We start from the raw sequence: 26,173 nt of genomic DNA on the forward strand, positions 1-26,173 counted from the left end.
CATCATTGTATTATCATCCTATTCTAACTTTAATTTCTTTATTTCTTTATTGCGAAATAAATCATATCATTTTTTATAGCCTTCGACACATATGTTAGTTATTTTTTTGTGTATCCATAATAAGATACGAACATCTAGTTCACGCATGATTCGTGGTAAAAGAGAGAGCGAGAACATGGAGCATTTTTAGTAAACGAGAAATGTCAGAGGTTTCATTCATGATTGTTATAACATGCACAGTGCAGTACTAGTTCCCAAGATTCTTTTACGAGCGTGAGAGATAGAGTTATGATGAAAATTAAGATATTATGAAAGAGAAATAATAGGATTTATTTATCCAATTATAATGGCTGCTTGGATCAATGTAACTTCCAAGTATGTATACATACTAGCATTTCATCTCTATTATCAACATGCAGAAATCTATAAATAATTACGTATGTGATTGTATTTTGTTGTTATCTTAGGATAGTCGTAATTTATCATTTAATAGAAAAACGCAAATACAATTTTCACTTGTATCATTTATTATAGATTAGAGCAAGGTTTAATGATAGTAGCTCGGCTGGATAATAATAGCAAATTCCGTCTTCTTGTCAACCATATATGCCAGAGCCTGCAATCTAGCATTGATACAAAGATATTCAATGAGGAGGAGGAAGAAAAATTGCTGGTTTCTTTAGATCTAACGAAAGATGAATTAATTCTCCTGTTAGACACTATTACATCAATTTACACGCAAGCTGCATGTAATGTTATCAAACCGTCTCTCATGGAAACGGTCATGAAGGACAATTTTAAAATAGATGAAGAGAAAATATCAATCTTTACAAATGCATGGATGATTTATGGCAAAGGCATTGTGGAAAATCTTAGACAAAAATCTATATTTCCTACCCAGGTATTTGAATATGAACATAGATAGCAGGGAACTTTAATTAATGGCAATTAATCTAGATTGATCATTATTAAGCGAATTAAGAAAAGGACTTGATTATATTTTTATATTATTTGACAAGGTAAAAGATATCAATTGGTGTCTAAATGTTCAGTCATCGTCCTCTGCAATTTCCAAAGATGCACGAACTGTAAGTTTACTTCAACTTGGTCTAACTGGCGATAAGACATCTACATTAACAGTGGAATTTGACAAGAAACAGTTGACAGACCTCTATTATAATTTAGAGAAAATTCAAACTCAGCTAGATGCTCTAGAAACAAAAATGTAAATTATAAATGTTTATTATAAGCGAATAATGATTTATCATATAAAAATATATTTTGCAATTTTTACATAATTTATATACAGATTTATTTATATGTATTTATGTATTTATTTTCTTATATGCTATAATTATAAAATTATATCTATACAGATTTATCAAACAATTAAAAAATTTATATATATATATATATATGTATATAAAACAGATGTTTGTTCGTAATTTTTATATGGACAAAAAATACTATTTTACTTTTCTAATCTCTCGCTATTTTACACATGAAAGAAAATCTTTTTTCTATTTTTTTATATACTTCTATTATAATAAAAAATATATATCTCTTTTTATCTACAGTAATACAGTTTTAACTTCTGAAATAAAAAAATATAATCTTAAGTTAACCCATTTGGAAAATTTTTTTACATCGAAAAAAATAATCACGTGTTACATTCCAACATTTTCAAATACTTTGGACGGCATTGCGTGAATTTTCTCCGTGCGATTCTGTACGCGCGGACTTCTATTAGGTAAGACGCTTTTGATGCTCGATGTACGGCTACTGTCCTCGGCGAGTTGAAGATTTATTTTTTCCTGATCTTCGGTATAATTTTCGTCACGATATCTCGCGCTTTGTTTGCTTTCGTTGGAAGGTAAGGTTTCCAGAATTTTGGATGTTTTGCGGACGAAAATTCGCGCCTTACACACCACTAGCACTACGACTATTATCATCAGGAATAAAATCGTGGCCGTTAGAGCACCCACGATCCATCCTAGCTTCTCATCTATAAGACACATGAATAATTTTATCCTTCGTATTATGAGAAAGATATAAAAATAGAAGAAGAATGTGTGTCTTTTATTAAAATGTTAGCAAACCTGTTAAGGTGTTGAGCAGAACAAGTGTCGCACTTCCTATCTCGACGTCGGTGTTTTCATTCGTTAGAGTAAATCTGCAAGTCCACTTTCCTAGATCGGAATGATCCGGTTTGAAGATTAGCTTGCATATACCCGTGGTATAATCCATTTGCATGTTATGACTGCATTATTATAAAAATATGAAGAGATATATTAGATGGATATATATGATAGAAGAATAATATATACAATAAGATATATATTACCTCGTTTTCTTTGCAAGCTTGCTAGAGTTCTGATGTATGTGAACATTTGGAACGTGGATCCAGTGGCATTTGGCCTCCGATGACACGGCTCCGATCCTACATGCAAGAGTAACCATCTGATGAGGCGTGGCCCAAACCGCGATAGTGACAGGTTCTAAAAGTGATTGATATCTCGTGAATTAAACCCTTTATTTTAATCCTTATAGCCTCAAGAATTTATTAGAGAATCCACGCTTTCGATAAAATATTATTTCTACGGATTTTGATCGCTAATAATGATTTAATGAGGGAAAGTGTGTAAATATAAGACACTTATACGATTACAATTTCTTTACATTAGTTCTTATACACATTATAGCTATATATTAGATTTTAATGTAAATATTTCTTGAGGCCATCAGAGAAGCTTTTTTTGAACTGTTCGTCCCACTCACCAAAAGCCGCTACATCTTCGGTATAGATTATTCGACGATCACCATTCACCATTCGTTTGTGCGTCGATGATTTTCGTGGTTTAACAAGTGCTTAAACGGCATTACATAGAGCGTGCTCATCTTGTGTACATTAATGAAATTGGAATTTCAGAAGAAATATTATAAGCGCCAAATTTGTCAGATGTACTCAGATATCAAAAAAAGGTAAATATATATAAATAAACATATACATTATAAGTATACTATGAAATAAAAAACGTAAACTTATGAAATAAAAATAAAACAACATTAATTTTAAGTAACGATTTTTATATTAAAATGTAAAATTATTATGAGGATAGTAATTTATGCATTAAAATATCATTTATTATTAATAATAATTTTATGAAATATAATAATTATATGAATTTTTTCATAAAATTCTATAGTTTCCTTGAAAATTATAATAGTTTATAATATTTTTCCGGAAATTCATTGATTAATTGTTACAATTTACGACTCAGATAAGGAGAGCTTTTCAGCTCTAATGCAATTAGTAACATCGAGATGATGGAAGTGAGAAGATAATTATAACATTTTCACACTATCATTTATTTCTTTATTTATTTTTTTTATAGATAAAACAAAAAAAAAGTTTACAGCAACTCAGAGACTTAAAAACTCGCTCGAGAATGCGCGAATATTTAGCGCGACTTAACGATACTTAATGGCACATGAAGATTCATACACTCTGCAAGTAAATCGTCGTTCTAGGTTGGTCTATATATATATATATATGTCATCTTTTTCTTCAGAGAAGACGGTACTGATATAAGATATGATACTCGAACGTTTTTATAATATTGCATTAAAATTAGTAATAAAATGTTTTAAAATTTGATTATGGACTCTAAATTAAATTTATTCAAAAAGAAGAAGAAATTTAGATAGTTAAATGTTAAAAAAATTAAATTATTCTCAAAATATACGAATGATGGAGTGATACACGATAACGTTTTTGCATTATTGACCAATGAGCTGAACGAGCGTTACTCGTTGTGGACATGAATTTTCTGGACGCTGAAAACCTTAACATTAAAAATTGTTTACTCAGCATTAAAGTAGTCATAAGTAATAATTGAGTATATATAACAGACATAAGTCAAGATTGGCTATGAATTAAGCAATAATGGACAAAAATGCGATGTTAACTTAAGGGGGAGATGATTTTTCTACAATAAATAACATGATATGTGTATGACGAGAGACGCAGTTTGCAACATTAAATGTGCCTTTGAGCAACTTTGTTAGATAACATCGTCATTTAACACTCATTTGGACAATTCCTTGGCGTATTTTTCCTCGCTTTTACCTAAAATACATACATTATAAAAAAAGATTTGTAATTTTGTAATTTAGCATTTGTAATTTTACTAAACTATCTACAATAATTAGAATAAAGTAGGATAATCCAAACATACACAATAAACAATTATTAATCTATTATCTAAATGCAAAATTATTTATGCGCAGTTTCGTCGAGAATATAAATAGGAGGGATGAATGGCATTGCTAATGGTAAATGAAAAATGCAATTCAATGTATCAATCGACAACGAAAAAGTAAAATAAAAAAATCCGATAATTCTTTAACATTGAACTTATCTCTTAATAGCTAAAAGATTATATTTCAATCTTTTTTTTTTATATTAATATTAAATAAATTTTTCATTTTTCTATATTATATGTGTCGCTATTATTCTTAATTATAGAGTAAAGAAATTGTGCTGTAAGACGAAAAGAAGCTCTAATCTTATACGAAAATGTGGATCAATATTTGCATAATTTTTCAGATAAAATGTACTTAGCACGTAGTAATATACATAATAAGGAATGAGAAAGTTAATGCAGCGATATGCATTGCATAATAATGACGTGGATGTATGGATTACTAAGGAGAAAATCACAATAAATCGCGACTCGTGTGAAGCCTCCTTAATTAGTGGAGATACAAGAAAAGCTGACAAGATTGTTAATGTCGTGGTTTATCACGCGGCGCATGACAAACCGATAAATCTCGCGATTTATCGGAGAATCGCGAGTGAGAAACGAATGCGCCTAGACTGAATGATAAGCTAGGACGATTTAATGCTAAATAGTAAATGTATGACAATGTAATTAAGTTAAAAATGGATATTACGTATTGTGGTAAAGCAAAGAATGAGATGACATAAACATATATTCGAATATCTTTACATGTAAGTGACATGAAAATGTACCTGGATTACACTTTCTTAAAAAAAAACAAAAAAAAAAACACTTACTCTCGTGTTCTGCTCAATGGAAATTTAGTGTATCTATTTAAGAAATGTGCGTAATTGAGTAATTTAAATATAATTTTGTTAAGTTTGTAGAAAATATTTGATAATACATATATAAAAAGTCTATTATACATGTGTACATGTTGTGTATTAAAACTGATAGTTCTGAATTTTTGCGCTTACTCTGAGCATTTTATTATCGTATTATATCTTAATAATATATATATATATAATACTGTTTGATATTGAAACAGAACACGAAAGTTTATTATCTTAGACATCTTAAAAGATTCGGCTATCGCAATGAGCGCCGCGCGTTAAATTATGTGACACAATTTAATCAATGAAATGTGATAATCATGCAGTGAAATAGCGTCTTCCATTGGGAAGAACCGTACTGACTGTTTGAAGCGTATATCATTGGTAATATTAATGAGCGTGTTCTGAATGCTGCACATTTCATTGGGAATGCAAAATACTCTCAATGCGCACTGACAAGTAGTTTGCACTCCCAATAAAATGTGCAGCATTCAGAATATGGTCATTGATATTACATACGTTTCAAGCACTCAGTGCTGCGAATTTTTCCCAATGAAAGATGCTATAAGATCATTCCCGTACGAATATAATAAAATCGCAATTATTTCTCTAGTACACACGTGGGCTGCCGACAGGCAGTCCAACAGCTTCGCTCACAAACACTCGCGCTTCCACCGCTAATCTAGTGGCATGAAGCTTCATCGGCATGCAGATCCATCACCTCCCATCCATGAAAGTCTTCGGGGTATTCGCGAGGATCCGCGATCGATCGGTATATACTTTCACTTTCGCTGCGAATCTTGACCGATTGCTTCCCGCCTTTTCCGTCGATATCAAGCGCGGATCCTCATTACTCGGAATATACCATACATAGAGATGTGGGATGATGAGTTATGCACAGTTTGTCTTTCGATTGGACAGGTGGATAACCATGTGTCGTAATGAGAGCAGAGTAATCAATATCGTGAAACAATTTTGCATACATTGATATTGATCTTCCTTATTAGCGGGAGATATTACATGCGCTGCTCTTACATAAAAAGAATAAAGGAAAAAATTGCAAAAGCAATTTATTCAGTAAAATTAAATCCTTCAGAGAACTCCGTTCTTACAAAATTTTATGCCATCTATTAGTAATATCGAATATAACAATTATTTATATATGATATATGTATTTTTCTGCGAATAAATAGCGAGATCGAGATTCTTGGGAACAGAAAATATATATTGATGGCAATAACTTACTAATTTCGTTTAATAACGATTTGGCATCAAGAATTTCCGACTATTAATCCCCTACAGCGTGTAAAACTGTTCAATCGATGCCGTGAAGCTTCGTCTACCGCAGATTGCAAAGACGTGCGTCAGGATCCATGGCCTACACTTATGTACACGCACACGCAGCGACGCGTGCAAAGCTCACGTGCAGCTCGTCTTGGTGCACTCGCGATCGCGGTTGGTTGCGACAGTCGTCGCGATAATGCACAGGCCACGGATCCTAAAATATATATAATACATGTGTGTCCTACGATTTATACAGTAACACTTATTGTATATTGTTTTAATCGATCGAATGCAGAAGCGACTCTAGCCAGGCTATGGGCGAAAGTATTTCGGCGCATTTCATGAAACTCGACCCACAAAATGATGATTAAATATTTGACATAAAAGATGATCGTAAGCGTGGCGGCTTGAAAATGAAGAATCGGTAAGAGAAAAATGTCCGATGTGTGATTCCAATATCAATATGTTGTTGAATTACTATGCATCATGATTGTTCTCATTATTTGTTGGCTGTCAATTTGAATCTCATGAAACAGACGCCTGACCGATGCGAAGGAACAAAGTCCTTCTACACGTGAATCATCGCATATAAGAGATCCTTGTACACGTGACGGCTCGTATACACAAGGTCCTTAAGTATTGCTATCGCACGCGAGATGCATCTCACGCGAAGCAAAAATTTATTATAGTCCGTGCAATGTATTTTATGCTCGATATGTTCAACGACAGAATCTTCTCTAATGAAACAATTGATGAACTTTACTCACCCAGTGTATCATTGATTATTCGTTTTTTAATCACGAATTAAACGTGCTGTTAAAATTAAAAAATTCTAACTAAATTAAAATCTAATATATATATAGCTTTTTCGATGATGCTTCGAGAGTATTATAATCTTCACACACTGACACGACGCGCGATATGCGAGAATATTTATTACAACAATTGAATGCTATAAATTAAAATGGATCTAATTATTGATCAGATCGCAGAAAAGAATTGAACAATGCAGAGTCGAAAAAGAAAACGTCAGCAAGTGACACTTCTAAGACACGAATAAATATCAGCGATCTAAAACAGAAAAGCAGACGAGTACCGAATACAATTTTATTTCTGGCATAGCACTTTCAAATTTTCTACGCTTTCCCAATTTTCAGTACATTGAAGATCCTTTTTAATTTACGGTACTCAATCGTGATGAACGAGTACGCGATTTACCGAGCCCAAGCCGAGCGCGTCGGGATCGCGCGACGATCGATTAATGCAAGGGTGCATCCACCCTTGACCGCGGCGGTGAAGAAGCGGCCGTCTTTAGGACTCGATGATACCTGGTTCGAGGAGGCTCAGCTTCGCGGGCGGCGCGTCTGTATAGTTTTGCCGGCCGTGTATCCTGGCACCGCAAGTCCAAAGTCCCTCCTGTTCGGCAAGCGCATGGCTCAAACGGACACTACAATCTCGCGCCTCGTTGCCGGCTGCCGGAAATTGCTTCACCACTACGGTGGTGTTGGAGTTGACCGGGGTGAGCGACCAACGGCACTGATCCACCGTCGAGGATGTCACGCAGCGTAACAAGACGCTACCACCGGAAGAGATCTGAATGTCCTGCGACAGCTCTGAGAACTTCACTTCGTCTGGGAGGAGATATCAGTGAATTAACGATATTAGAATTAATTAAGATATCGAATTGAGAAGAAAAGGTAGATTATATGCGAATTTTCGCCAAGTACTTTACCTTGCTCAAAGACCGTGAGTTTGGCGAATGGCGACGTTAGGACGGTGTTGAGCGATGCGATGGACACTTGGCAAGCCCAGTTACCTTGTTTCTCCGTGTGCACCTGCGGAAGATGAAGCGAGCAATCTCGACCGAGATCGCCGTTGCTGGGGAATTCGTCGACAATGACGTTCTCGGAATCAATGCCGTTCAACGGCTTCCAGGTCCACGTGCATTTCTCCACACGACTGCTGGTGATGCACTTGAGTACGGTTTCTGTGCCTATAGACACCGCCGTATCCGTCGGCACATCAACGAAGCTCACCTTAGCTGGAATTGGTCATGATAAGAAAATTGCACGAGGGGCGCGTTTGCATTCGGATTGATAACGTGATGGATTCTTTTATATCGCGAACGTGTAAAAAACGCAACTTTCCCAACTCTCGAGAAATTTGTAAAATGATAAAAGTATTGTTTCGAGGAAATATTTTTCTTAATTGATTAATTGTTTTATTTTAACATTTGATAACTCTTGAAGACTTTACATTTTTGATTAACATCGACGCGTTATTCTAAAAATATCAGAAGATTAAATCGGATCCAACGTAATTAGCAATTACATTACGTTTCGCGCTGCGTATAAAGTGCTACATAAATTAAGCGCGAAATGCGAGAGAAAGGTGAAATGTATAAAGGGAAAGTATATAAGTTTACTTTGAATTTCGACGAAATCGATGAGTCTAATCGTACTCTCGATTGCTTTTTCCTTCGTGCAACTGCAATTGAATTTGATGCATAATTTCTGCATTTTAACGTGCAATTACGTAGAGAGACAAAAGTTTAAAATAGATATTACTGTATATTACTACTTGGAATTTTTTATATCGACATCTGATAGAGTTACACGGGTCGTATTAATATTTTTCTTTATGCAGGCAATCAATTTTTACATCATCTCACGCGAAGACGTCAATCGATCCGTAATTGCGAGAACGTTAACATAATTATACAACTAGTATTCTATCGTCCATAATTATAGCGATCGGATCGGACGCTCGATAACGACGCGCGATTGCAGGGTTTCGGGTGTATTTATTTTTTAATTAAAATGATCGTTGCCGTACCGGTAGGCAAGAGGCTGACAGTGGCCGCGGGCGCCGTATGCAGGATCCCGTCTGGCGTCAAACGGACCCCACAAGTCCATAGTCCTTCCTCCTCGTACAGTATGTTCTTGAATCGCACGGAACAGTCATGATCGGCATCCTTGTTTGGACTGAACTTCTTGATCAGCAGGGGTTCCTTGCTCGAGTTCGACGCCCTCCACGACCACTCGCATTGTACCACCGGCTTGTTCGCCAGGCATCGTAGAAAGACCGACTCGCCGGCTGCAACCTGTACGCCGCGCGACAACTGCACGAACTCGACTATAAAAGGGAAACGAAAGCTCTCTTGACGGTTTTTGTTTTTTTTCATCGAGAAACGGGTCTCCTAGTACAGGATCAATCGGTCTTGTTACGACACAAAGTACACGTAACGTCGAAACTATTTTTCAAAACTCTAATAATTATTGCAGAATCGTCGCAGAATTGATAAAATAAATGTCTCATGATGCAATCAAGATTATTATCAATTAATTTGAGAAATACCGAGTTATCAAAACTGATCATTTTCCATTATTAAAAATGCCTTTTTTATTTATGTTATCAGAATAAAATTCTAAAGCCCCAACTCCAAAAGATGCATGAGATAGATAATATATTATTATTATTATAATTTCTCGGATTATATTTTGCCTGTAATTATTTGTTATATAATTTTTTTGCACGCGCAAAATAAAAATTACGTCAATGTAAAAACACACGTTAAAACATGAAAAAATGATAGCGTAATTAATCAGAGCGATACCTTCCGATATGAGAAATCGAACGGGAGTCGCCTGGGTGAATGAGGAATTCGGATCGATTCGCGCACCGCAGGTCCAGTAGCCCTCCTGCTCCGGCAGGACGTTTTTGAACTTGATGCTGCATTCCGTGCTATCATTACCAAAGGCCGGGAATGATTTCACGTCGAGGTTCCAGGGCTGCGATTGATTCAGCTGCCGCCAGGACCATTGGCATTCGCGTATCGGAGACTTGGTCTGGCACATTATTTGCGCCGAGGATCCCGCCGGTACCTCGATGACATTCTCGTGCTTCGCGAACGTGACGAGGATACCTAAAAACGTACGAATGCACCAGTTGCACTTGTCCATGTCCCTTACGCAATGCGACGCGTTCTCGCGTGGGATTCGAAAGTCGATGGAGAAGATTTCGCGAAAAGAATTAAGAATCTTAATATTACATTCTAGATAATTATCTCCCTTAATTCTTTTAAACTGACTTGTGCATGCGGTCTTATTTTCATCTCTAGATTTCTTCTAATTTATTTAAAATTGATTTTTTTCCGGAGGAAAATCTGTTTATATGTTTCACATTGCACGACTCATCCGAGATGATTATCAAAGTAAATAAAATTCGTATATGAAAGCCTTTCCCCGACCTGTCTCTCTTTCATTCTCGATGATTCACCCGGAATCATTAATTGAGTGTGAATTTGCTTGAACGTAAAATTTCGAGATATTCGAAAAATATCAAATATTACTGACAATTTGCCGTTAAAATTCTTAAATAAATATTGAAGTGTAGTCTGTATATATGATAAATGCGACGACGATATTTTCTGTAGAAGAGTACTTGATGCGGAAAATATATTATCACAGTTGGCACAATTGATGAAGACAAATAGCGATGTCAAGTGTATTCTGTCACCAAGAATTCGAGGTCGTCCGAAAGCAACTGCGCAAATACATCGCGCTTATTCGCTATGCTCGCGCGATTAAAATTCTAATCGAGGAGAACGGGACTATATTATGTCTTAAACATAGTTTTTCCTCCTAGAATATCAAAAAATATAATATACATAGAATAATTATGAAAAAATAAATGACAGGAGGATTGACATTTTTATCAAATTCCCAAATAATTTGTCGTCTGAAAACTTTTAATCTGAGGCTTAATTAATCATCGATTTATCAATATGAAGCGAATAAAGATATACAAGAAAATTTTATAGTTGCAACATTGAGAAAATTAAACATAATCGTTTATAAATGATTTATTTTTCTTAATGTATTATTGCATTACATGCATGCGTTTTTTTTTTTTTTTTTTTTTTTTTTATAAATATCTATTAAAATTATTAGAAATTTTTTCGCTATTTACGAAAAAAAAGTAAAATAGATTAAAGATAATTGAATTTTGGATTAAAGGTAGCTTAAAGGTATATATATTTCCCGGATTATCAAGATATGATAATCCGGGAAATATTAAAGAGTGAAATTTGTGAAATCGAATCAAGAAATTCGAGTATTTTACCGTGATTGGCGTTGACGATGCTGAGCTTGGTAGGTTCGGTGCTGGTGAAAGGATCGCTCGTGGAGATTCTCGCCGCACAAGTCCAGTATCCTGTCTGCTCGTATTTGGTACTGGAGAATCTCACGGAGCAATCGTTGCTATTGTTCCCGAAAGCCGGAAATTGTCGTACCGGCAACGGATGGGTCGACGTGTTCGCCGTGATCGTCGTGGCTGAATTCATTGAAATTATCGAGATTACATTCGAGAGAACGGCTCTTCGATGAATATTTAGCGCGTGATTACAGAATTAAGTTCTATATATACACAGAGTACAAAGAAATAAAATAACCGTAAAATAAGAGTTGCATAAATTAGAGAAAGCTAATTAAAAGAACATGGAAGAATTTTGAAAGCGCGATTAATCGGATTAAAAAAAAAATCTTTAATTATTCTAACTTTAAAAAATTCATTAAATTAAGGAGATAAATTTTTTGCAATTGGTTTACTATAAAATGTAATCAATCGTCTTGAAGTTAAATCGTTTATACGAGTTTATTATTCTTGATTCTTCGAAAATGTCTGCAAGTCAGATATATGAATATTCCTCAGGAGTTAATCGCGGAAGGAACGAATGTGCGGATGTCGCGCTTACTCGTAGAAACTGACGGGCTTTCACTGACATCCGGAAGTGGCAGGTGTACCGGCGGCAATGGCTGCCAGGACCACTGGCACTCGGCTACAGGATTAGCGGTTCGGCATGCCAACAGCACGGACGAGCCCAGTTCCGTTTCCGTGTGTTCCGGGATGTCGACGAAGATCACGGCACTCAATTGCGGCTTTGTTCCCGGCATTATATCATCCATAGAGTGACCTTCCGCTTCGGGAACAATAATTATTTCTGAGACATTTCCGATAGTTCCAATCGTGCTCGTATCAGCAGGCTCGTCGGCTATGGGAAGACCTAAATGTCAAACGAAAAAAATTATTTTAAATTACGTATGAAGTTCATAAACGATTATTTTTCGCTTCTAATATTTTTATTCGCGATGAAATACGAATGATAAGAACTGATAGCATCTAGTTTCTATTTATAAAAATAATATAGTTATATGAGAGAGAGAGAGAGAGAGAGAGAGAGAAAATGGAAATTAAAAAAAAAAGTTGATCTCAACATTTCACGAAATTTTCTTCTCTAAACCTTGACGTAACATAGACGCCTCAAGTTAGGTGAAGTATTAAAATCATTGACGGAATAAATGCGTTAATAGAGAAAAGACTGTTCTGGACCAAGTCTTGCGCGAAAAATCGAAAGCGTGATCGGAAAACCGACGTCGTGAAGACGCGAAGATGCCTAGCACGAAGAAGAACGGATATGTGGGACACGTCGGGCAGGAAGCTACGAAAGTCACGTAGACAATCGCCTTGCGCGTCGCGCGTCTGTCACCACATGCAGATAGAATCAGGGTCGGATCGATAGATCGACTTGCAGCAAGAATTGTTCGTATCTCTGAAAACAGTTTTATTTCCATGCATATCGCGATTATTTGCGAGACCGATAAAACTTTACGCTAGATATATATATTAAATAGGTAAAATAACATGGAATTAACGCATAGCGCTGAAATGAGCAGAATACGTCATCTAATTTAAGGGAAAATATAATAAAGAAATAAATTCATAATCTTGTAAATTAATGATAATATAAACAGTTACGTAATTTTGCCAATTTTTAATAATATATAGAGTTAAATCTTGCAATCTTGTAAATTTATAGTAAAGCAAATAAACTTCATAATTTTGTTGATAATGCAATAATTATTAATCTTATTGCTTGATAAGTATTTATATTTTTTTCAATCACATTTTTTATAATCTTAAAAATCAGAAAAAAATAGCGATTTTTAGGGAACAGGGGATGGTCTCGATTTTTAAATTAAATCTTTCGCTAAAAATTTAAGTTCCTTGAAATGAATTAGCTTCTAATAACGCCCTATTACATTTGTTCATCGATGATCGTCGAAGGAAGAGCGCCCCTGCGATCCATCATCGCACGCTTTCTACATGACGGGTATGTAGTACGTGCACAATTATATGCCCGAAGTTGGTCCTTGGTATTGTCGCGTTACGTTTGCCAGCTAGCGTTTAAGCCGACGCCGTCCTCAAGACGAGCGGAGTTGGTCGCTGACACTGGAAGGTCGTTTCCACTTTACATTGACACACTGATCGGCGATTTTATGGCGCTACGTGCCGATCGACCCTATTAGAGCCGATCGAATGTCGGAATTCTCACATGCATTCCTTTGTCGCAATCGGGCGTTGCACCGATTTCGTAATAACTATAATTTTTTGTAAGACATCGCTTCTTAAAAGGGATCAGTTCGCACGCGGGAAGTTTGCGGACAAGTTAGAGAAATATTAGCATTGTACGAAAAATATCGTATCTTAAAAGAATTATTATGACAATTTCGAATGATGATAGACGCGATACGACGGAAGAAGTTGTAGAATAATTTGTTATACAAATGTGATTTAATTTTTCTTCATTTGATCTTCTTGTATTTTTAGAGTGAGTATTTCGTATTATATTTACGCTTACTAAGCGTACAATAAAATACAATATATTTCTCATTTTTTACCAGAGATACATTTCGCAAATTCGGTATTAGTTTCACTACTCTTCGCTGACTTTCCCGTTTGCTTATAAAACACGATTAACTTGCGGGGAGCCAACCAGGAATTTTTGGGCAGAGGAAGCGTGTACGTTTCACTGAATTACCGTTAACTTTCTTACACTTTCTTTGAGAAACACATAAGTATCTCAGCAGAAAGAGTAGGCTTAACATATCGAACAATAGTTGGTCATGATTTTTTTTAAGTTTGATATTCTAAGGCTTCGGCCGATTGGAACAGGTTCGGGATAGATCTCTCGGGAAAAGGCAAGACTAGCGGGCTAAGTAACGAGACAATGGAATTTTAAGTTTTCAAAAAAAGGATGAATTAAGAAACATATTTGCCAGGTGTAGAATCTCGATCGGTCTAGCAAAATGAAAAGAGAATCTCAAGACATTATAAAGAACATCGCTTTTCTAATTAAAAACGCAAGCGATGATCATTAATCTGCGATTAGAGAGCGATTAGGATCTGTCTTAAGATCAGCTCGATTTTATCTTTGTTTTTAATTAATTTGTTTTTTCATTTCTTGCGACGTATAACTTAGTCATAGTGTAAATATAATTTTAATAAAAAGTATTAATTAATGAATATATTACAAAATTAAAACTAATAATTGCAGACATGGTAAAATTGATTGATAGAAATATCGGACCTAACATTATTTAAAAGCATAAAAATAGACGATAGAAATGAATTATTTATTTCGAAAGTGTAACGTGTGTACTGATGGAATCACGAAATTTTAATTAAAGCATAGTTATATTAAAGATAATAGTATTTTTTTGTTTACATTAAACAGGAAAATTTTGAAAATTTAACTTTCGATTTTTGCGACGTTAATTTTCTTGCGAATGTATTCTTCTCGAAATTACCAATTCAAATATTCATGCCGCACGAAAGATCGTTAAAGCAAATACAAATCGTCAGTTGGTATGAGTCAGAAATGTGCGTATAGTTATCTATGCGTGAGTTATCTTCTGGTATTGTTTGACGTGAGAGTTTAACCGGCAGTAATAATAGAAATTATTAATTAATTACGAAAGATGCGCAGTAGCATCAAGTTAAGTGTAATTGTCACGCTTTTATTAGATAAAAATCGAGATAAAATACAAGCCAATTTTAAATATATTATAACAATAGATTCATTAAAAATAAAAATGCATTTATTGATAACATACTGCTGTTTTGGACAGCTAGATATTCGATAACCAACCGTGATGACTAAAATTATCATTAAAAATCTATTGATTAAATTAAAATTATTGCCGTGATAATTATAATAATAATTATTATGGATAAAACTGAAATTAAATTAAAGATGTTGCGAGACTTATAGAATGAAATTCTAAGCGATTATTTTATGAAATATTAGCTTTTTTCCTTATGTGTCTCGTTATTGCAAGCGTATTACATCATGTTTTTGTTACAAGATAATCGTGCCTTCCCGACGAGACCTTCAACTGGCATCGTTACGAACGAAATGCTTCGAGGAAACGAACTTCTATTCGTCAAACTTCTTGCAAGATTCGCACAGCGTTGGCGGTCCAGACCCAAGAGTCTTTGGGAAATTATTCGAATTCTTCAAATAATCGAGTCATAAGTCAGCTGTTTTCTCTGCGAGATGTAAAAAATTCTTTGACGTCATGACTCTTGTTTTGACTCGAACAGGTTTTAATTGGCCATTCTAAAACTTTTATTGAACTGATTATATATATATATATATGGAATAATAACGAGTAATACATACATCTAAGATATCTTTTATCTTTTCTTGTCCTGTATTGAAAATACTTTCTACAAAAATATTGATGATTATATTTATTTTTGGCAAAACACAATATATTATCAATAACTCCATTTTTATTAAATTTATCAGCATCCCGTAAGATAAAGGCAAGATAATTCTTCATTTCTATTTGCGTCTTGTTAGTTAAAATAATTATCTAAGTTCAAGATTGTTTTCCAATTCAGTTTCTCGTCTCTGTAATGAACCGCGGAAATGCGGTTGCAGCTCTCCGGTTTCCTGTCGACGGATCAACCCGCCGCGAATATTAATCGATCGCACCGTTACTAGTCAGACTTAAAGATCCATCGCCGTCATATTCGCTTCCGTTTGCGAGATTATTTTTACGAGTTATATCCGCGATTCCTCCGTTTGCTATCGCGCATATTTAAATCACGAACATCGCTCGTAAATCTTTTCATGATCGATAGCGATTTTGCAGAATTCTTTAAAGCAAACTTTTCTATTATTTCCTCTCTCCTCTCTCCTCTTCTCTTTATAATACTTATAACATTCATTTTTATTTTCATTATTAATTTTTATCGAACATCTAGATAATATTTATTATTTTTTTATTTGGATGCGCGCAGAGTTTGAAATAATAAATCTCGATTCTTCCTCTCTTTTTAGCGCGCATCATTTACATAATGCTTGATTTAATTTTTTTACTTTCCATTGATATATTACATACGCAATATTATTACCATTTACGTATAATTTTATTGTCAATATTTTATAATACTAATTTTTGTTTGTATATCTTTGCACAACCTCGGCGTTTATTCCAATAGTAATTAACTGATAGTTATTAACGGAAAATAATTAATCCCGATTTGTCTCTTTCTTCTCTTTCCGTTCTCCCTCTCTATCTTTCTTTTCACGCACCGCTGATTTCGCATCGAGGTATTTGTGCACGTCCGTTTCTTATATTTACACGGCAGTGACGACGTCGACGCCTTGAGACCTGAGAATTCCGTAAACGGTGAGACGCACGTCTGACGCGAGAGCCGAGCGGATCGTGTCAAGGATATACAGGAATGTGCATCCTTCGTCCACAGGACTCGGCTGCTATTTTATGTTAATCGCGTGAAGTAAATTTTTTTTTTTTTCGAGAATATCGTTATGAAATACCGGTCTACAATTCCCCCCTGTTTTTTTCTTTAATACGTCCATCCCTTACCTTTTTCTCTATGATTACCTAATTATCTTGAAGAAAAGACAGTTTTTACATCATTCTGAAAGAGGGAAAAGGACTTTCTTACCAATATAATTGCAATCAATGGGCAGGATCAAGCATATCAAGTTATTTTCTTATTATGACATTTCAAATTTAATATGAAAAATTAGACGCGGAAGAAATAAAAGAGAGAGAGAGAGGAAATAATATGTATAAAATAATACATATATATATATATATATATATATATATATATATATATATATGAGATATTATATTATATTAACGAAATCAAGATGCTATTTATTTAATATAAAATTTGTGAGTTTGTATTTTGAACAGAGTAAAGCCTTACGCAAAAACAGATAATTTATGTGTCACTGTATTTTATATAAATTACACAGTTGATTCCCAACATTGATAGTAAGACGCGGCTGAATGAAGTTCGATCTACTGACGCGTGACATTCGACTAACAATAAGTACTTACTACACGCGTTCCCGATGAGCATTCAGGTTACGCATTGCTCAAGTCTTCTCATATCTGGTCGTTGGATAGTCGAGGGCAGATTGCGAGCCGCGTAAACTGTGATTTACCTCATTATACCCGCAACATCTAATCTTTTCCGCAAAAACATCGCGTATGTACGAATCGCTACTGGTAGTCGCTATTCTGCTTGACAAGATATTCACTCTTTGTAGTTTCCGCTATGTTTTCGCTTTCAAAAAAATTCTACTAATGATCTTACGTGCTCAATTTTTCTTTTTATCTTTATTCAATGTCAAATTAATTCGTTTCTTTTACACGTGTATATAATTTTGACAAGCTTAAATTTCCCTATTGTAGACACGTCAAACTAATATCCATATTTAATTATGACAGTACATTGAGAAAAAAAGGTTGTTTAATTTTTTGATTATTTTAATTGATTATGAATATTTCTTTAATTGAAATATTTAAATATTTATATTAAATACGATACTTTAAATCTAATATGACGTATTAAGTACTTAAATATTTCAATTAAAAAAATGATAATCGGTTGAACGCATTTAGTCAAGTTAACAACTTTTTTTCCTCTGCGTAGGAATGCAGCTATTATTATGTATGGTATACTTTTCGATATGTCTCTGAGATTGCACGCGTTTCGATAATTGTTGTGCAGTTTTTATTATGCATGCTGGCATCTCTGGAAGAGACGGGGAGGAACAGTGGCGATCCCGGTGAACCCAGTGTGGAATAATAATTGTAGCCTATTCTTCTCGAGTTTCGGCGCTGCTCCGGGGGACTCTTGTCGTTCCTTTCTTTTTTTTTCCATGCCTCCTCGTAAAGCACGTAGCGTTGTCTCGATGCGGCGCGTTGCCGGCCCCGAAAGAACTGGTTCTCCCTCCGGGAGGGTGATTAAACCCGGTGCAATGCGTGCATTTAGTGAAACATCACACTGGAATGCAAACACGCGCGTTGGTATGGGCTGGGAAGAGGGATGTCTGCTGCCTGAGGGCAGAGAAGAGAGCCGGAATTCGTACGAATTCCTCACCGCCCCCGGTGGCGGGATGCATTTTACGGCATGTATGGCGTGATGCACCGTCCGGCCTATGAAGATCGTCCTGGATATCCGTGATACTCCGTGTGAAGCACAACACATATGATACACATACACACATATTTGCATATTTTTTGATTATTATATCTATATCAAAACATAAGTTAGCTATTATTCAGCATTATTATTTATATCTGTATGTAGAATCTTTTATCAAGATATATTTTCAATGCGAGTTTATATATCTTACGATTAGTTACACAGACATCTCCACTCAGAATTTTATTCTTTTATTATTCGAAAAGATTACGTACATATTTGTCTAATAGATTGTCATCGATTATCGGTAATAAGGTAAAATATAATTTGTATATTGCGATCAATTTTGATATTATCTTATATCATATTAAATTATTCGATTTTTGTATCTTACTCTGGTAACAGCTGGCTTATGCAAATAAACTATCGCCGACAAAGAAATTGCGCGCGATGGATAGCCACCGTTGAAAACGGTGTACGCAACGCGTTGCGTTTCGCTCTGATTCCGACCGCGTGAGAGATCTCGGCATAATTTCGCTTCGTCGTCGTTGTAACGTCGGGCGAAAATCACACACTGCCATTGATTTCTTATTCCGGCGACGCGCGGGACGAAAGTGAATCCGTTGTTGGCATCGGGCTAAGGCCCATTCGGACGGAATAATTTACAAACATATCGCGTGAGGACGATCAGCTCGAGTTTAACTAGCTTGGAAATTTGCTCTTTTTTGCACTCTACTATTTTTTCTTTCTTCATTCAAAAATACTTTTTCTTATATCTTATTTAAAAAGATTATTCTCGAAGGTATCTTAATTGATAAATATTTGTGTTTAAATACGTATTTTTATATTGCAAATAATAACACAAAATTACAATGTTGCAATGTATAAGTAATGGGTATAAATTATTCAAAGAGATAATATACATACATTTCGTGTAATCTCTCTTCATTAAAACAAAATAATTTTTTTTATTCAGAGCGCATTCCTTTTAAATTGCCCTTTAAATTTGCAGCTGCGCGGCTACTGGCACATCATCGCTGCGTGTCGCACGTGCGTCTCCCGAATTGCGTGCAGAACTTGTTAATGAAATACAATCGTTGTGCGCGGCACATAAAAGAACACACATAAAAGGAGAAAAGAGATCCTGAAACACAGATCGCGCGTGCAAGAGAATCGCCACGGGCTGGTTTCACTGCCAAGGTGTGGAGATTCACTGACAATGAAACACACAGAAGTAGACTTTAACTAGCTAAGAAAACAATGTTGAATCCAAATACTTTCTCTACTAACGCAGAATTTTCGATATAGAATTTTCAACACATTTTAAAATATTTAATCTATGAAAAAAAAAAAAATAAATAAACTGAGGGGATAGAGAATGTGAAGCGTAAAATAAAATTTGTGATTAATCAATCTTGTTTTTTCCTCCCTCACGTCGTTTTAATTTCCATGATATTTTCCGAATATAGGAATACCGTCAAATGATATTACGTATGTTATATTTTGATTTAACAAGACGCATATTCTAATTATTCAAAGGTTTCTTTTGAGGAAATATACAGACTTTTGGCCCACTCTGTATAATTTCAAAAATAAAATTGTTACGTGTCGTAAAAAATATGATTTGCGAAAGGATATTGCTTCGTTAGATGTGTAATGATTAATAATATCGTGATACTATCATATATTCCGAGAGTATACAATTTTGAAAAAAAAAAAAAAAAAAAAAAAAAGATAAAGAATAAGAAAACATACGGCAAATTACATGGCTGACGTTCTTACACATTTGCTTACAATGTTCATTAACATCGTTTATTAATATTTCTTAACAGTTTTAAATAGCAACTGATTAGAAGCGAACAGCATAAAAGTATTGTTCAAGGTGATCCTACGCGGACATTGAAATTATATAATCCTATAAGAAGGTTACATTCTTGAGAAACTGGAAAAAAATCTTACGTACTGCAATAAAACCGTTTTCTTTTTGTTTAAATATTACAGAAACAATCAATATATCAAGTTTTTTGGAAGCCATGTGTGTTTTATCTTTTATTGCAGATACTACTGACTAAATTAAACTCAAAGAAGAAATGTTAAGATATTACTAAATACGATAATTGTACGACATAAAGTTGTAAAATATTAAAAATCATTACTAATTAAATTCTTAGAAATAAATATACAATATATCTCTCTCTTTCTTCATTTTAAAAATACAACTCTAGATAAACTTTCTCTTCTTTAATAGCGATTTCATTCAAAGTTTATGCGTTAGGAAATACATAAAATTAAAATTAGAATGCCGCAATAAGCGGATGGAATCCTAATTAATTCTAAATCTCCAGTTTTTCAAAAATTCAAACTATAAATGTGAATAATTTTTCGAAATTTCGTACATAAAAGTATATTCGAGAAAACGGGAAATATACGATTAATTTAAACAAATTTAATAATCTTAAAGATTATGCATGGAACCAACTTAATAAATACTCTAATACATGTGTCATTCGAAGGAAAAGAAAAAAAGATTTTTTCAAGAACTCCTCCACACTCGAATAAAGAACGATGCATCCTGCGTTACGTAATATATTAATCTCCATCGCAAATCCCTGTAATCGCTCGATTACATAAGTAATTTTCATCGACACGATCAATTGACGACATGTCAAATTTCTGTCATTACATATGACCGCGTGTCCAAGCGGTTCGTGTGACGACGAGTAGTCGTATTATCGATTTATACTTTTATAGTTACGTTTAGAAATATGTATCGCGTGCGCGCCTGATCATCCTATCATATCTAGCCCTCTATTTTAAGCGCTGCGCTTCGATCGAGTATCACAAACTATATCGAGAACGCCAATTAAGATGCAAATGACCGGTCGTAATTTACGGATGATAACAAGCGTTGTCAAGATTACATTTAAAATTTTAGAAGAGAGAGATAGAGAGTTTTTATATGTAGAAAGGAATTCAATTTATATTCCTTTAATAAACATTAATTAAAGAGTTTTGTTCAGCTTGTAATTTTCTCAAGAAAACGTAACAATAATTATAATAAATTGTAAAAAAACAAAAAACATAATATTTCTTTTTCTACATTGTTAAAAATTGGTATAAAGTAGAAATTAATAAGATATATTAGGTTGAACGAAAAGCTTGTTCCGTTTTTTACTAACAGATGAAAATAAAAAAAAAAAAAAACGACATGAAACCCAATGCTAACAAGCTTGTTTGCAAAGGCAGTAAGTGTTTTTCTTAAAACGCACTTGTTATGATCCCCAATATTTTTGCCGTTTTAGATATCATTTTATTATTAAAAATAATTTTCACACAATTTTTTAACAAATAACTCGGATATCTATCATTTTTTATAGACTTACATTAGTTAAGTATATAATTTAAGGAATTCCAATGATTAATTAAAACGATTAATAAACGACGGATTGTACTCACCGTGGCAGACGGCGCCGAGAGCCAACAAGACGATCCAATGGGTGATCATGTTGGAGATCGCGTGGGACATCATCCGCGGCAACGACGGTGCATTTATCGCTGCACGTGTGCGATGAGACGGAGGCGTCGGCTGTCACAGTGCGATGCCAAACGTTGTAGCGCACGTGTTGTACTGACGTTCACGTGCGATGCTCACGTGCAACTTGCACCCGCGATAGTGCGATGACGCATGTAAGGGCGTCCCCCTCTTTGTGCCACGCTAGAAATACGCGGGTTCTCCGCACTGACTTCGATTTCTGGTCGCTACCTGACTACCTGGTCAGGTGTTGGATGCCCGTGATTTCGTTGACCGATTGATCGACGCAATATTCTCGTTCTTGGAAATAAAATACCCGATCTTGCGGGATGAAATCGGTATCGAGACCTCTTATCAGACGATTCGCTATATCAAACGGATAATGGAGAATATTATTATGTCGTGCTAACAATGTTTATAAACATGCTTGTGTTTATATTATAAAAATATTATTAGCCCGACATTACTAAATTTAATCACTAAAAAAATATTCAATTTTAATTTTTCTCATAGATTCTTTGACAATTATAAAGTTGATTTTGTTTTAGGAAGAAGTTCGAATGAGCCATCTCTTATGATTTTTTAATATTCGATGCTAAATATGCTATAATAATTTTTAAAGTTCTGAAACAACACTTAAAAAATAGGCATATAAAAAATAAGTATAAACTATAATAATGAAACATTTTATAATAATAATAAAATCTAAAATTAATAAAATCTAATGTCAAAATTAAAAAAAAAAAAAAATAGAGATTATTGCATAGTTTATATACATAAGTAGAATAAATGAAAAATACTTTTGTGCGTTTCGTCGAAAAAAGAAAAGCAAGATTATTACTTTCATTTCGCTTTCCTATTTCTCGCATAGTTGAGACATGTGTTGGATTTTGCTCAATCCATTTATACGATATCTATGCATATAAACTTTTCTATGTGTATGAATTATTCTGCAATAGAGCTTGAAAATTGTTCCGTTGAAATGGACTCGCGCGAAGGCGGTGATTTATGGAGCGATCGATGGAAAGAGGAGTAGTGCTGCACAATGAGTGCTTCTAATCTTTTGCGTGTAAAGCGAGATTAATTGCCCTAAACCTATTTATTTTATCGCTTCTTTAGATATGATTTTATTTTACAGCAGAGAGACTGTTGAGAAAAACACTATTTAACTTTCCAACTAACGCGTTGTAAAAAGAATTTTATTACTTTTTGTTTTTCCTAATAACACTTTATCTGTAGTATTTTATAGAATAATATTTGTAACATTTTATTTAACAAAGGAGCCAATGATATTGTATCATAATGTTTAGCTAGTGTGCAAACTTTTTTTATAGTAAAAGTTTGATTGTAATTCAATTTACTGAATTTTATTTATTATGCAAAAAAAAACTGAGATTGTTATATATATATATACTTCGTAATTAAATAATATAAAATAATTAAAAGCAAATCAAAAGATAAAATTAGTATAAAAAAATATAGACTTAATCATTTTTTTGCGATTTATAATTTCAATTGTTTTGTTATTATATCATAATTTGGCATTGCTTGTAATTATACCATCTATTCATTAGTATTTTAGATTTTTTAATTTAATATGTTGCAGTCTTTGTTGACGGAAAATAAGCTCGATGTCCACTGTGTATTCGATATCTTTCGAATAAAATTTTTATGACGATCGGGAGTAATTCTGTTTCTAACATTGACGATTTTACCAGCATATAAAATAACATGGTTAATTGTCATGTTGCGGTTTCTAATTAGCATATAATGGAGTGCAAAGCGATTATAAATAAGTAATCGTCTAACATATAATACCAGCTTTAAGGAAATCCGTATTTAAATGCATTTCCTTGAACTTTCCATGGCTAAATGCGAAACGCCAATTGACTAGGTTGATTCATCAGATTATAAATATTTCACAAACGAGAGCAGAATATATTAGCTTGCATAAGTATCGTGAAATTTCTTAAGAACAGAACCGATATATTTAATATCGAAGATTCGATTAATGATTCTCGATTTCTCTGCGTAAATATCTCGAACGATTGTAATGCAAAAAAAAATATATATATATATATATATACATATATCATCCAAATCTTTGAAATAATTTGATTGATAATATTCACACACACAAACATAAATTATATTGAAATTTTTTAAATAGATTAAATTGACACAGAGCTAAATTTAACACAAGTAAAATATTATACATCATAAGCATTGAATAATACATTATAGAGAATAAACAATTATCTACAAATATATATTGACTATTTTTTTGTCAATATATATTTTAAAATCAATAATTAAAAGATAAAATGAACAGAGAAGGCAATAAATTAACATATCTCCGTTATTATATAATCTGTGTTTTTGTATAAGAAAATAAAAAAAATAAATGATAAAGACATATGTATTTAATAAGTATTAACATTTTCTTTCTTTGCGAGGGCAATAGATTTCTGACGGGATATACGCACTTTCTGATTCATCCTACTGACAATCGTTTGTGTCACGCGCATACATCTCGATCGCTCACGCATCTCTATTAACGTAATACTGTCACCGGCTGTCACCATTATCGCACGCGCAAATATCGTACATTAAACTTCTTCCGTCCGTGTGCTTTTCTCTCATTCCACTTTTAACACGACAATATCTTTTACGCACCGCAAGCGCGTAATTTTGCGATCCACGTATGTTAGCAATAATATTTATGACATTGTTACTCCTCAGTGTAGCGTCATTAATTCATTATCATAATCAACATCTTCGAAACATTATCTAGGTGTTTTTTTTTTTTTATTTCCAACATACGTATTATATACGCGATAGTCACGGCGCATTTACATGTCAAAAGCTAATCATAAGAACTACTTCTTATCAAGATTATTAATTGATTAATTGTTTTGACATCTTTTTTAAATACTATTAAGATTTTTAAAGACTTGCTCTTATTCCCCAAAACATTATCTACAAAATTATTACATACGCAAAATACTTTTTCTTAGATATCTCTTAAAATACATTCTTTATACTTCGTTTTAAGCTCATAAAGTAATTAATTATCTTAACAATTTACGATTCCATTACTTTTCTCTGGAAACATTCTTGCTGTTTAGTACCGGCTATAAAAATCCAATAAAATTTCTTCGCATTCCTCAATTTTTTTCTCAACATTATTTTTTTACTTTATTTCAAAATCATTATTTAATGAATCACCCCAACACAATCTTTATTCAATTAAAAATCGACAATATCCGAGTACAACACTGTATTTCTAATATTTTCATCATTACTCACTGTATTTCTCTTGTTCTGGAAGAGATATCACTCCTTTTCTCTTTCGATCAATTATAATATAATATTCTCTTTATTAAGTGAGGAATATTGAGATATTTGCGAAACACCACCGGGAATCGTAGCACTGAATTTTTCGCAATTCATATAACAAAACGCGGATTTCAGGCAATGCAAATATTGATCCTTTAATCCCGTTTGATCTTCGAGTATTGAAATTATTCATTAATAAGTACAGGCATCTATATATAAAGCGCGAAGCACGACTCCAAGATTCATTAAATCTTAGAGGAAAAGGAACGCGTTGCTTCCGCCGATCCCGTCAGAAGTTGTCAAATTTCTCACTGTCGAATACACGTATTTACGCAATATCTATCATCGGAAGTATTTATATATTACGATTATATAGGCAGAAGGTTGTGGATCACGAGTCTCGATCTTCTTTTTTCCAATTTCTATCCGAAATTTGGTTATATTTTTTTTTCTGATTTATCAGTTTTATGCCGAGAGTACCGGATTAGGTTCTCGCGGGGTATCCGCCGCGCGCGGAATGTCGCGTGCTCGTGGAATGGTGCGCCGACTGCAACTGTAGGCGGCGAGACGCCACGGTCTCGATG

At 34.0% G+C, this 26,173-nt stretch overlaps 2 protein-coding genes across 4 annotated transcripts; one reads left to right on the forward strand and one right to left on the reverse strand.

The window, feature by feature from the left end:
* On the forward strand, positions 1-3,656 carry Vlet (COMM domain containing 10 protein valette). 2 transcript variants are annotated; one of them, XM_070307667.1, is made up of 5 exons: positions 1-375; positions 535-901; positions 1,020-1,225; positions 2,362-2,982; positions 3,396-3,656. In XM_070307667.1, the coding sequence occupies exons 1-4, from the start codon at positions 347-349 to the stop codon at positions 2,375-2,377; spliced, it is 618 nt and encodes a 205-aa protein (XP_070163768.1). In that variant the 5' UTR covers positions 1-346; the 3' UTR covers positions 2,378-2,982; positions 3,396-3,656. The 2 variants fall into 2 exon arrangements, with proteins under 2 accessions (XP_070163768.1, XP_070163769.1); XM_070307668.1 differs by having other exon boundaries at positions 349-437.
* LOC138939659 (uncharacterized) lies at positions 1,438-26,173 on the reverse strand. 2 transcript variants are annotated; one of them, XM_070307666.1, is made up of 11 exons: positions 26,070-26,173; positions 22,175-22,616; positions 12,156-12,464; positions 11,525-11,734; positions 10,017-10,325; positions 9,236-9,535; positions 8,133-8,441; positions 7,729-8,031; positions 2,345-2,498; positions 2,100-2,260; positions 1,438-2,005 (listed from the first exon to the last, which is right to left on the reverse strand). In XM_070307666.1, the coding sequence occupies exons 2-11, from the start codon at positions 22,245-22,247 to the stop codon at positions 1,668-1,670; spliced, it is 2,466 nt and encodes an 821-aa protein (XP_070163767.1). In that variant the 5' UTR covers positions 22,248-22,616; positions 26,070-26,173; the 3' UTR covers positions 1,438-1,667. The 2 variants fall into 2 exon arrangements, with proteins under 2 accessions (XP_070163767.1, XP_070163766.1); XM_070307665.1 differs by having other exon boundaries at positions 25,560-26,173.

This window comes from Polyergus mexicanus, unplaced genomic scaffold (genome assembly GCF_030449975.1).
Source record: "Polyergus mexicanus isolate NDT 795.1 unplaced genomic scaffold, iyPolMexi1.0 SCAF_15, whole genome shotgun sequence".
Taxonomy (NCBI): Eukaryota; Metazoa; Arthropoda; class Insecta; order Hymenoptera; family Formicidae; genus Polyergus; species Polyergus mexicanus.